General features: G+C 37.8%; 1 protein-coding gene across 1 annotated transcript in view; it reads left to right on the forward strand.

Annotated features, from left to right (window-relative positions):
* Positions 1-6509: 6509 nt before the first annotated feature.
* LOC583252 (metabotropic glutamate receptor 8) overlaps positions 6510-14285 on the forward strand; it is a 75897-nt gene continuing 68121 nt past the window's right edge. Inside the window, exon 1 of the mRNA XM_030987413.1 lies at positions 6510-6992. Within this exon, the coding sequence (XP_030843273.1) occupies positions 6510-6992 (483 nt within the window). The remainder of the gene's footprint in view (positions 6993-14285) is intronic.

Here is a 14285-nt window from a genome sequence, read left to right on the forward strand (position 1 = left end):
AAATAACCCCCTATTTTCAGAATCGGGATACTATCCCGGAGCTTGAAATTGCGTCTCCGCCAGACCAATACGCTCATCACAAACTAGCTCGGACAGGTGCAAATTAGCCCGCTGTTTCCCAAATAGCGGGATATTTTGGAAACAAGACCAAGATTTCTTGGGATATTTTCTCGACCAAACATGATGAAGACCCAAATTAGCTGGCTAATTTGCGATGGGATAGTTAAAATAGCGGGTTATTTGGCAAACTTTAGGCCTAAGGTTAATGAGAAGTCACTTTCCTTTTGGTCCGAATGTAATATTGAACAATGTTGGTAATAATATTAAAACTGTAAATCTGACATACTTGCAATGAAATGCTTGATTTGTATATTACATTATTCATATGTAAAATTAATATATCACTGATTAATAATAATAATAATAATAGGCATTTATATAGCGCTGTCTATCTAGACAATTCTATTCCGAGGCGCACAAGAAAAATAAAAAGAATAAGAGAGTTTGGATGAGTGTCATAGTGCATACAGGTATTGTTAATAAAAGATGAGATTTCAGCTTGGATTTAAAGGTCTCTAAGGAAGTTATGATTCTCAAATTCAATGGTAAATTATTCCAAAGAGAAGGTATAATTGGTATGCATTGTATGAACGATGATCGGTCCTATACAGTGAGATTTTATTTCATGATAAGATAAACACTCGTGTATGATATCCATGAGCAAGATCAGTGTACTATTAGTAAACTTATAGAGGTGAAGGCCATTATTGAGTTCAAAAGAAGACATTGATTATTGTGATGGCTATTACTGTCTTCCCTCGGCCTCCCTCCAGAGTTTTGAACATTGTCTTCAAGTCAAAGCACTTTTTTATAAAATTTCTGTTGGTGGAATCTCATTTGAAGAGAAATTGGATCAATGACAAAGTATTTCTCATTTGGTTATCGTGAAGTAAGATGTATATGGGTTGTAGGGATCATCAAATATAACGAACTGAAGAAAAAAACTTGCACAAAATATAATTGATTAAAAACACAACTCTCCTGCTTGTTATGTATATATGTGGTCTGGACTACTACCTAAATTTTCCAGATTTTTCATTTTTTATTACTCGGTTGTTATTTCTACCCCCACATGTATCTTTCAACTATGATGAACTTTCAGTGAAAATGTTTAATTCTTTTTTTTTAAATGAACTTCACAAATGTACATATTTGAGTAACAAAGAACATTCATGTGACCTTCATACTCACCTCAGGGGGGTAAAACCACGTACTGTACTGTGAAAGGTGAAGGCTAGTCCATTACCATCAATAAGAGATACGTGATGGCTGTTACTGTCTACACTTATCCTCCCTCCTCTAATGTAGAACATGAACTGAAGTCAAATAAATTGAAATGTACTTTATAAAACAATACCATTTACTCGTACATGTATCTTATTATGTACTGTTGACCTCTAGTCCACTATACCCTTACCTTCGTACTATAAACATTAAACAACCCGGATGTTTACACACATCAAACTGAACTTGACCTATTTAGATTTAAAGAAGTTGAAAAAATATCAAATAAAGTTATTAACATGATATGACACTGCCTAGGTCAGCTTTCAGTTCAAGACAAGTCAATCATCTTTCAAGGACCCAGCCATTGATATCATTATTTGGGTCAATTGTACTGTGAGCTATCATTGTCATAATGACCTATATACCATTGAACTCTGATTGGCATTGTTATAAGACAAAATGCTGGTGGCTTAATTCCTATCTTGTAAATGTAGGCCCAATTGTCTGGACGTGATGATGGCGACTTTTGAGTATTATTGTGATGCAGGTCAAGTGCATTGCTCTTACTAGGTCGTTTACATCTTGAATGGGTTTCAAACAAGTAGCTACTGACGATTTTTTTTTTAACTCTGCGCGGGAGCAGTTTCTTTTCTTTTTATTCTTCTTCTGCTTTGTTATTGTTGTCGTTCTTCTCCTCGTCTTCTTTCTTGTTCTGCTTCTCATTCACCTTCTTCTTCCTCTTGCTTTCTTTCTTGATTTCTTTCTTGATTTATCCTGCTTGTAAAGCTCGCCTTCTTTCTTCTTCTTTTTCCTCCTCTTCTTCTTCTTTTTGTTCTTGTTTTTCTCCTTTTCTTTCTCTTCTTCTTCTTCTTCTTCTTCTTCTTCTTCTTCTTCTTCTTCTTCTTCTTTTTCTTCTTCTTCTTCTTCTTCTTCTTCTTCTTCTTCTTCTTCTTCTTCCTCTTCCTCTTCCTCTTCCTCTTCCTCTTCTTCTTCTTCCTCTTCTTCTTCTTCTTCTTCTTCTTCTTCTTCTTCCTCTTCCTCTTCTTCTTCTCCTCCTCCTCGATCCTCCTTTTTCTTCTGTTCTTCCTCCTCCTTCTTCTTCTTAATCTTCGTCTTCCTCTTCTTTCTCTTCGTTTTCTTCTTCTTCTTTTTTTTTTTCCTTCTTCTTTTTTTTTCCTTCTTTTTCTCCTTCTCCTCCTCCTCCTCCTCTTCCTCCTTCTTCTTCTATACATCAAATAGTCTGGATTGGTTGATTGATTGATTGACAGGTACACGGGAATTACTTGTTTACCATTAAATCCACTGACCTTGGTTTTCTTTGGCTAGATCTAATATTTTGACTAATAATCGACTATTAAATTTCAACCTTGATACCGAAAAAATGATAATCATTCAACGAGTTTAATTAAACGTTATGACCAGGGTGTTTTAAATGATTGATTTAGTGGCTCAGGTTTTATTGCATCATAAAAATACACTCTAGTAATTAAATCTACAATGCCCGTATATTAAAACAGGTAATTAACCAGTCATCTGTCATGTACACGAGGTTGAAAGTAAAGTACATTTATCTTACATTCTGTGACCTATAAAGTTAACCTCGAAGCTTTCTGTTAGTCAGTTTGTTTTGGGGTCGTTTTTTGTGGGTAATGATGGGGAAGATGATGACGATGATTAGAATTGTTTTTATGCCTGCATGACGACATGATTATACTGACAGAGAAGAAGTATATTAGGTGCTAATGAAGACAGAAAATTAGATATTGTCATTTTTAAGATGACAGACACAGTTGAATGATGATGAATAAGTTGATGGCGGTTGATGATATATAGTAATAGAGTATAGATGTGATTGTGGTGATATCATTGTCTTGATGGCGGGGTGTTGGTGGTTGTAATCATCATCGTGGTCGTCATCGTCCGCGTCATGACCTTTTAACCCCTTGCGTCGGTTATGGTCACGTATAGCTTGATGGCAGCTAGTCAGAATTCCATTAACTTGATGCTCAAAGATGCTCATGAATTTAGAAATCAAGTAGTGTGTTATGAATTAAAGTGGTTGAAATTAACTAGTTCAAAAAATACCTGGGCCCTCTCCGCCCCACCCCCCCCCCCCCACCCTCCAACTCCAACAAACATAGTCCTGTGTTATTAAAGCCCCTCTAAAGTGTTAAGTGCCCCAAATTCATCAAAAAAATTATGGCAAAATTTTGATTATAGATTGTATCATAATGTGAAAGAGGATGTCATTTAAAAGTGTGTTTAAAGACAAAATATACTGATACAAGACTACATAATTTGGGTTTTTTATTATACGCAGAAAACCTACATTTTGTATTCTTTCATCATATTGGACTTCAAACACATTTGTTTTGAAAATCCTTGCAGAAATAATATGTCTTAAATGACATCCTCTAATCTAAATGAAATTTTGCCATCAAATTATTGGGGCTCCCAACAATTTAGAGGGGCTTTAAACACGGCTATGAATATTATTACTCGCGTTTTTTAAGCTTTCAAAAAGGCTCATAGACATGTATGAATTAACTGCAAGTAAAATGAAGGCGAACGGGACAGGATGTATATGGGTTAAGTTTTACAATGCCCTGGTTGGGCATGGCTCCCAAAATGACCCTGTTCCGTAGAGACTAAATTATAGGCACTTGGAGGCTGCCTGATGACATGGAGGCACCCATTGACCATCTCACCAGGGACACATCCTTCACTTATGCCGCTGGCATGCCAAACAATCACCCTAACTCTCACCATGTCCCACCAAGTCGCCCCCAGTATTTGAGAGGGTACTCAGCGACTCCGGATCACTTTTCCTCGGCTATTTCCATTCATTCTCCTACCCCCCCCCCCTCCCTACCCTACATCTTGGGGTGCTATTTACATCCTTCTTGTAATCGAGTACTTTTTCAGCGAAAGGCGGTTAAAGGTTGCATGTGACGTTAATTTGAGACAGAAGTACGACATAGTTAACTTCATAAAGGAGGAGCATGGATGCGATTTCAGCACAAACTGTTGAGTTGTTGGGGCTGAATATTGGCAGTTCTTGATTTGGATTATTTTATTTTAAAATGACGTGTGACGATGACTGTCTTTGTTGTCGTGAAAGAAAATGGCGGCAGGAAAATCCATCTTTGATAAAATGGGGAAAATGATTAAAAGAAACTGCGACGATAACAAGCAGGATGATGTCTTTAGATTGTTTGTTTCGTGAATGCCTGAACCCTATAAATAACAAATTCATGTTTCACAATATGGATAAAATAGACAGAGAGAGAGAGAGAGAGAGAGGGGGGGGAGAAAGAGAGAGCGAGAGAGAGAGAGAGAGAGAGAGAGAGAGAAAGAGAGAGAGAGAGGGGACGGCTATAATACGATATTGTATTACTTCATGTTACAAACTTGTTGTTACAAACAAAATAGGTTATTCTTACATCTATCTTACTTTGCTTTCATATATTCATTCTTTTCCGTTTGATTTCGTACTTTTATTTATTTTCTGGCATATTTACATCAGTGTATTGTCCATTACTGCATAACAGAAAGTTTTAATTTATAACGTCAATTTTTAGGATTTGTTTCAACACCGTTTTGATTAACCCGAAGCAGCGCTTCAGTATAAATCTCCCCACAAGCTGAATAAAATATGGAAGAAATAAGCTGAAGCAATAGAAAAGAAATCTAGGCCATGTACGTCATGGCATTAAAAGAAATGGCGCTATTATGTCATTCAATTCACGGAGGAACGATACATTCTTTGCCAAATTCGTCCATTTCTTTTCTTTCCATCGGCAACATTACTTTACAAAACAAATTTAACGAATTTGTCTTTAGGATGTAATAGTATCTCTCAAGTGGTTTAACGTAATCGATAAATTGTTTAAACATGAAGATTATGTCACTGTAATCTGCAGACGATAACCGCAATTCAAATCCAAAGACTGCTCTGGGCGTTAGCGTTGTTACCATGGCAACGTACTATAAAGCATGGCGTAATATCAAAGGCATCCTTCCAAATACATGTGAGAATTTTTGTCTCAGTTCATCGCCGTGGTCTTGTAAATAATACAAGTTGTTTTTCTAGACAAACAATCACAGCACGACAAAGTCCCTAGACGTAAATAATCATATCTGACTGATAACCAAATTTACACATAGGCCTATACATGCACACATTCAATGTAAATGATTTCTAAAGTATCATGCGTTCATGTACTGCATTGTATTTATTAAACTTCATTGATGTACATCAATAATCTATTCATAAACATATAAATCAATTTACAATGCTATGTAACAACTCAATATTCTGTTTGTAAACATAATCATATCGATCCATTTCATGTATATCATCATGATCATGATGTCATTGATGATGTGGATACAAAGACTTCAAGAGAATAGTGGGCCTACATGCTTATAGAGGGACACCTAGCCCGCTGCCGTGACACTCTTTAATTCTCTATAGGAATGTAAAGGTGAACAAAATCTATTTGAGATTCAGTATGTGCATGCGCTTTAGATATTTTCCGTTAAATATAATTTTTAATTGTCGGTGCCATTTTGAAACAGTCAAAATAATATCATATCAACGAAAATTCAGTTGCTGTAAATTTAACTAAATAGGCAGATCCAAGGGGTCGACCGAAAGGGACCCACTCCCGTACAATCACAGTCACCCTTGAAAAACAATACCAAAGTGTCGCTATGTCGGAGAAAACCTGCTACAACTAAATGTTCGTATCCCGTCACCCCTTCACCTGTCACATCTGAGCAGATTGTGATAGCTGTAAGCAAGGGGAGGGGTCAAAGATATCAGAGGAAAAACAATCCGCGGCTCAACCAAATAAGTTGTTTCCCATTGCTGTATCTACCACTGGATGACTAGAATGTAATTGTGATACACATTGGTAGAAATTGTGAAACGGAGATTGACGAAAAATACGCGCGCACCGCCACTACACTGGTTTAGCGAGCAAGAATGAAGTTATATAGAAAGCCGTCGATAAGAAGAAGTCACAAGTAATAGCGCTAGTGCAGGTTGATGCTAGACCTACCAATCAAGCGCGCGCTTATTGGAATACATTCACCGCTGATTAATTTTCCCCGCGTGATATGATTTATCCTGCTTCAGAAAAATGGCGTCTGATCTCCTGTTCGAGCTATATTTCCTCGTTATTTCTACATTTATTTTGATAACATCGGCTGTGAATATGAGTGACATTACTTCAAAATGGCCTTCAAATCATGCAGTACGGATAGATGGTGATATCATTATTGGAGGTTTGTTGCGAGTTCACCAGTCCTCGGACAAGCATGTTTGTGGACAGCTCCTTCAGCAATTAGGTATCCAATCCGTCGAAGCGATGCTTTATACGTTGGATAAGATCAATAACGGGTCTATATTGCCTGGATTTACCCTCGGTCTACTCGCGTTTGACGACTGCAGTCATGAAGCATACTCGTTAGAACAGTCTGTGAAGTTTGTTCGATTCGACCAGGACCTGGATTATAATATTGTGGATCCAACCGATGTGGAATCGGCATGTAAGGTGAACGATACAGTGGACAGTGCCTGGACTAAGTCTAGTAAGAATCGGGATCGAGGCTCGCGTGTGGCCGGAGTAGTCGGGGCATCAACCAGTTGGTGCACCGTACAGGTGGCGAATCTCCTAAAGCTCTTCAAGATTCCACAGGTCAGTGTCGATTTTAACCAGCAATTTATATGTATAGTCTGTATATACATATGAGAACAGTGTTCTTTATTTTAAAGACGTTCTCATTTGACAAATGAAAAGGGCATAGGGTCTAGACTAACTCAAATTTGAATAAAAGACGGACGGACTGTGTACCTCTGGCTGAGCCTGAAACCGGTTTCGTTTGGATTTGAGCTAAACTATTTTCATCGTAAATTTGTAACTCCATGAAAAGCTAACTAGTCTAGGATTTATAGGAACTACAATAAATGAATCAACGACTCCAATATGTGTTAAAAGTACAGCAACTTTCAGAATGTGTGAACACAAGAACAGATATTTCTATTCATCAAGTCACTCAGATAATGAAATTCGAAACTGGATTTACACAATGTAAACTTAAATAGACCTAGTAGGCCTAGTGGAATTTTATTAGCAACTCTTACTGTGGAGAAAGTTTTACAATGATTACGCAATTTCTTCAACTGGTATTCGTAAAAATAAAATGCTCAGAAATACAATAACGTTGTTTCCTTTTTACAGGTCTTGATCTGAAACATTTACTGATTTAGAACACAAAAATGACGGAACCCCATAACATCGTACCTGCTACTTCTCTAATAAAAGTTATTCATGCAACAGCGTCATGAATTATTTATGACACCTGGGAGAAAAAATATGTGTGGCGTTGCAGGTGAATTGCACAATAAGTCAAGTACAATGCTGTATTGTTAATGAATTGACGCATTTCGTGTCCTTAATTTAACGGTAAGGTGCACTGACGCGAGTACTAATTAATTTTTATATTTACAATCTATTAAAGATACCCTGATAAAACAAAATGAGTCCTACCTTGGGGCTATAAATACCAAGAACGAACGTGTAATTAATTTGATGTACTGTAGGCAGATGTTAATTGAAAAAGATGCTGATGACGCAAAATGAAATTAGAACCTTGTCGAGAGCGTGGGACTAGGCTAGCATTGTTTAAGAAACATGCCATACATTAATTGTTGCTAGGTAGGACAAACACTATGGCTTGTCCTACCTGACCGGCTGGCAACACGTATTGAATGCAATTCGCATTCTGACAACTGAAATACAACTATTCGTATACTAGGTGAATGATATATAGTTTGTAACGAGGCATTTGTGCATTAAATTTGATTACATTACGAAAAAATGGTCTTTGGGAAAGGAACAAATGGAGGCAACCATTGGAAGTGTTTAGAGGGAGAAACAGAGAAGAACAGGTTGAGAAATATGAAGTGATATTATTAAAGAAGGAAATGAAAATACAAAATGAATAGGTTTAAGAATTGTAAGCTTTCATCAGGGAATAGGAATATTATTTGTCTGCGGTACGATTGTATAGCAGACAAATGTTGTTTGTATCGTTAATGAATGCATACTTATGTTGGGTCCGGGGCTGTGCCCCGATGGAATGTAATTTGCATAGGCAGCTCGTACAGGTGTGCGAGCTAATTCTGCCACGGAGACCAGGGCGTGGCATGAATTAGTGTGTAATTGAATCATTCTAGCTTGAACTTTCAACGAGACAACTTTTATTTACAATAAAAGTGCGTTGTGTCATGTACTGTTACATGACTGTGTTTGAATAAGGTTTTCCAGAGTTTTTATGCTCGTTGAGTTTTATCTCTGGTTTTTTATCCTGGACCATGATAGGTCCGGTTTCCAGTGAAGGAAACGGTTTCCAGTGAAGGAAACGAGAAGAAATGTTTGTTAAACATTCATACTGAATAAACGGCCGGCTCTCAGTAGTCGTTGTCAGGCTATTCCACAATAATTGAAGTGTATTATTGTGTTATTTGTGTGTATTGGGAGTCAAGAGGGATGACAGACGAAATAATATGTGAGATTATAGGGCAGACAAGGGGATAGAGAGGTATCAGAGGGATAAAAAAAAAAGAGACATTACCACTGCAACATTACGAAAAGAAAATGCAAAAAAAAAAAAAAAGTTAATGTAACCGGGGTGGGGTAAGGGAGTAAAATGTATCGTGAAGACTATTGAAGTAGTGATAATTGTCATAATTCATTATTTATCGTTTCATTCGGGACACACAGGGCCTTAATCCCTTTTCCCCTCTAAAAAAAAATGCAAATTCAACATACGATAGAATAATAATCACGATGTATTTGTGTTCACGTTTGAAATGAAATGGAAACTCATCAACTATTTGACTATTAAAAAAACTTGCATCTATATAAAATAAATTTGTGGTCATATCAAATTATTTTCCTTTAAAAAAAAAGTTTTATGATACCGAAAACATTTCATCAAATCACCCATTCCATTATCAACATACATGTACATTTACAAACGATAACCATCGTGAGAGTTACAAGCTGATACTATAACCTTAATGTTTTTTTAGGGGCGGAAATTCAATCGATCATATTTACATTGTGACGCTTGGAGGATTGATCAGCCAGTGCGGGTCAGTGATCGAAGAGAAACTCGGCTAATATAACACCATCTCTTGTTTATATTACCACTATCTTGATCGATAAAAGTGCTTTCCGGGAAGACGATTGATCTTCATGATATGGGGGGGGGGGGGGGCAGTGGATTAGAAATGCAAATGGCATCTGTCATGAAATAGGGAGGGAGAGGAAGGAAGAAAAAGAATGTGAAATGGAGAGGGTATGTTAGAGGGGAAGCGAGAGAGAGAAGGGATTGGGCTCTTCGGCTAATTTCATTAAGTTGATTTTGAATGTTGAAATGTTTCAGTGAAGCACTGTCTCGGCATTTTCATGCTATATGAAGATTGCTTTGTTAATAGACCGAGTCAGTATCTTGACTCTTTGGGTGGTATTCTTGAAAGCGGACTAACTTTAGTCCATGGTTTAATCCAACGACTAAGTATGGAATGCAAAGTGTCCATATGAATATGTTTTTGAATAATTTAATCTGTCACTAAATTAAAATAAAATGTAATAACATAACTAATAAACAACAATATAACTATGATATAATTATGTTATCATGGTAATTTAGGGACATATCAAGTTATTCAAAAATATATTAATATGGACACTTGGCATTCCATACTTAGTCGGTGGATTAAACCATGGACTAAAGTTAGTCCGCTTTCGAGAATACCACCCTTTGTGATCTCTCAGACGGGAGGTGAACAAAGTTGCAATGGCAGCAAGAGCATTAAAGGGCAACTCTAACCAAAACGGGCTAAAAATGAAAAAAGACATGAAGAATAATTGTTGACGGAGTTACCGAACATGACAATGATTTTTCTTAGAAATCATCAATAATTCAGGAAATTTGCCTTAAAAATGACGACTGAGAATGCTCAGAAAAAAAGCACAGTTTCGGAGCTGTATCGCGCAATGACGTCACTGCAGGAACCTCTCCGGTGAAAAGGAGGGTGATTTAGGAAGTAAAATGTCTTTAAAAAAGCAAACTATGTTATTGATTGAAGGGGGGAAAAGACATTTATCCGAAAAATAATATGTACTTGATAATTCTGGTACGTTTCTGGCAATTTCGTCATTCCTAATAATAAATTACAATGAGATTGTAAGATCCTTTGTTGTAGGACAAATCGGACATGTCCGCAATGACGTCAAATGAGTCATCAAGCCACGTGACCGTATTGCCCTTTTTTCGAGGGGCGTAGCCCAGCAAGCGTGAGATCTGTGAAAAATGGATGGTTATTATCATTTTTTGGTCAGTTTAGAGATTTTCTGAAAAATCAGAGGCGGGAATATTAATAAGTAGAAGTGTATTCATGTTTTGAAAGGCTATGCTAGTTGGGTTAGAGTGGCGCTTAGTGGTATTGAAATAACAATAATTACATGGTACATTATTTTGTGTATTGCTTTTTAACGTGGATTTCATGTTTTCGCAGCGCTAGGCGCATCGATGACGTCACGGCAGGGTAACCCGTGGTCGGAATTGTGATGCAACTGCGGAAAACAGATTACCGCCAACAATTTAAAGTACAGGTGAATCGAAAGGGGGTCGGATTCCTTTCCCTTGCTATAATAGATGTAAAATTTGATTTTTCCTATAGCCCTCTAAAAAGAATTAGAGTAATACGATATACCAAGTGACTTTCAAAAATTCAACCTAAGGCAATGTATTTAGCCTTGACTTGTGTATCACTCTTTGTAATGTGTGAACATGACAATGACGTATCGCGAAATCCAATCTTGATTTCCAAGGGACAAACAAGGAACAAACCCCTTGGTTGATTTTTTTTTTTCGACGATAGTTGTGAACGTGTTGAGTGTAGGACGCCGGATTTTGGATACTAAAACAAGATTCGCAAAAGTTTCATGCCGCGGAAGTAAGAATTTAATTACAATTTTGTATTGATGCAACACTATTTTTGGGAAAGTTTCTATCTTACAGAATAAACACTCATAAACTTTGGTCACACCTTTTCCCTCGTTTGGAGATTTTGAGAGCTGCAAATCACACTAGCCAACACGATTACCAATAAGCGTCGAATAAATATGTCGCCCTGTGGTACTCCATCGAGGACACATGTGTTTCTGACAATGTCTTATTAGTACCGTTCAATCGTGTTTATCACCTTCACGTTTTGGAGGGTATATGATGAACCCATTTGTAGGAGTGATGTGAGGCCCATACGGAATGTCCTTCCTCCACGATAATCATCTTTACAAGCATGTACGCTTCAGGTGCGAATTAACTCTGACACGTTTTTTTCTTCTTCTCACCCTTCCTTGCTTCAAGGAGAGAATCCATTTTATTGGAGGATTTCATCTCCGGCGACAGTTGTTCAAAAAGGTCACCGGTAATTATTTTTTCCACTACGATTAGTTTTGTTTCTGTACGGGAAAAGTTAGACGGCAGAGGCTTAAAGGGTAAAGAGATAAATGAAAGATGACCAGCACCATTTATCAATCCTTAATTCAAATCTTTTGGAGGAATGCGCAAAGTTTGCAATATTATTATACTCGATCATTTTTAACCAGCCGTTGAAAAAAGGAGATAGCGCCTATAACTTTTTATGCCAGCCAATGTTGGCTTTCCGTTAGCTTTTTCGTGTTGGTTATAATACGCACAACCAGCCGGCCAGTGTATTGTTATTAATAATTAATTAATTAATTAATTAACGGTCACCGTAATTTTTTAAGAATGGCGTTCAATTGGTATTATTGGATTCAATCTAAATGTCACACTTTGGGGTCTAAAAATACCTTCATTGCAATATTAGGTCCTAAAAGGGCACTGGAAATGTCATTAATAAGAATAAGAGCAACAACCATGCACTTTGAAGGCAATTGAGGTCTTAAAAAAGAACTCAACTGTCCCTTTAAGCTAGAGTGTTGTGTTCGGTGATCGAGGGTATAGTTATGTTGTAAAAAGGCGCCAATAGCATGTGCACTGATTGAGTGTTCCTCTTTTTAGTTGCTTCCTCTCTCTCTCTCTCTCTCTCTCTCTCTCTCTCTCTCTCTCTCTTTCTCCCACCCTCTCCCTCACTCTTCCTCTCTCTTCCACGTGTAGGCACACGAACACACATAGACACACACACCTACCAAAATCAGCCCACCTATATACTCCATCTCTGCATCGCTCTCTGTCTCCCCACTCCCTGCCTACCTCCTAACCCCCCTTTTTCTCTAACTCTTTCTCTTCCTCTCTTTTCCTCTCCCTCTTCACGTGTACTTATCTTAGGTTTGCCTAATATCTTCTGCTGCATCTCTACTGACTTTAATTGTGTCTTTTGTTCTTTTTTGTAACTTTCATAAAAGCTATTTAGCCTGTCTAGCTTTAAGGGAGATGAAAGGAACATTATACGACAAAATTAGCTCTGAAGAATTTAAATCTCCAAGACGACCATTCTGTTTTCTAAAGGTATTATTATCCCTTCATATACATGACTGGAATGTCCCGAACACGTCAAATAGGGTCTGTTAATGGTACTGATGAAATCGTTGCTTGTATTTCCCTCTGCCTCACCAAATATACGTCATCACACCGCTAGCTATTAGGCACTATACATGCATGGTGTTATAAATCCCATTTTAAATAAATCACACTTCATGTCCTAACATTAGCATCTGCGTTAGTAATGTTGTGGCGCCGAAAATAGTCCCCGCATTTCGCTTTTACTTTTATTGCCACCAATAACTCCCAAAAGACTTTCTATCCAATTTCCCGCCATCTCCATCTCTCTCTCTCTCTCTCTCTCTTTCATACTTTCTCTCTTTCTCCATCTTTCTCTTTTCCCCCTCTGTCTACCTGTCTATTTCGTCTTAATGTCTCTCCCCAAACTTTCTGTCTAGAGCTCTTTCCGTCTCTCTCTCTCTTTCCCTCTCTGTCTCTATCCCACTTACTCATGTACCCTCAATTACACACACGCACACTTGATCACACATACACACACACACACACACACAAAACAAAACTCACACTCTCTTTTCTCTCTCATCTCTCTCTCTCTCCCTCTCTTTCCATCTCTCTTTCATTCTTTCTCTCTTTCTCCATCTTTCTCTTTTTTTCCCTCTGTCTACCTGTCTATTTTGTCCTAAAGTCTCTCCCCAAACTTTCTGTCTAGAGCTCTTTCCGTCTCTCTCTCTCTCTTTCTCTCTCTCCCTCTTTTTCCCTCTCCCTCTTTTTCCCTCTCACTCACTCACTCATGTACCCTCAATCACACACACACACAAAAAAAAAAAAAACTCACACTCTCTTTCTCCCTCAACTCTCTCTCTCTCTCTCTCTCCTTCTCTCTTTCAATCTTTCTCTCTTTCTCCATCTTTCTCTTTTTTTCCCTCTGTCTACCTGTCTATTTTGTCCTAAAGTCTCTCCCCAAACTTTCTGTCTAGAGCTCTTTCCGTCTCTCTCTCTCTCTCTCTCTCTCTCCCTCTCTGTCTCTTTCCCTCTCACTCACTCATGTATCCTCAATTACACACACTCACCCTAAATCACACACACACTCAACAAAACTCACACTCTCTTTTCTCCCTAAACTCTCTCTCTCTCACTCACTCAACTCACACACACACACGCTCGATTACACACAAGCAAACTTAATCGCACATACACACACACGCACACACACCACAAAGCACATACTCTCTTTTTCTCCCTCAGCTCTCTCTCTCTCTCTCTCTATTTTCACTCTTTTTTTTAATTATTCATCTCCATCGATGTCTTAAAGAAAAGGACTGAAAACGAAGATAATCACAGAGTCCCCGCAACTCTAAGCAAACAAACAATAAAACTTGAAAGAAAATTAATAATGGGTCTCACAAGGCACTCATCAAGAAGTTAGTAGT

The sequence above is a fragment of the Strongylocentrotus purpuratus genome, unplaced genomic scaffold, assembly GCF_000002235.5.
Source record: "Strongylocentrotus purpuratus isolate Spur 01 unplaced genomic scaffold, Spur_5.0 spur5_scaffold_16, whole genome shotgun sequence".
NCBI classification, from domain to species: domain Eukaryota; kingdom Metazoa; phylum Echinodermata; class Echinoidea; order Camarodonta; family Strongylocentrotidae; genus Strongylocentrotus; species Strongylocentrotus purpuratus.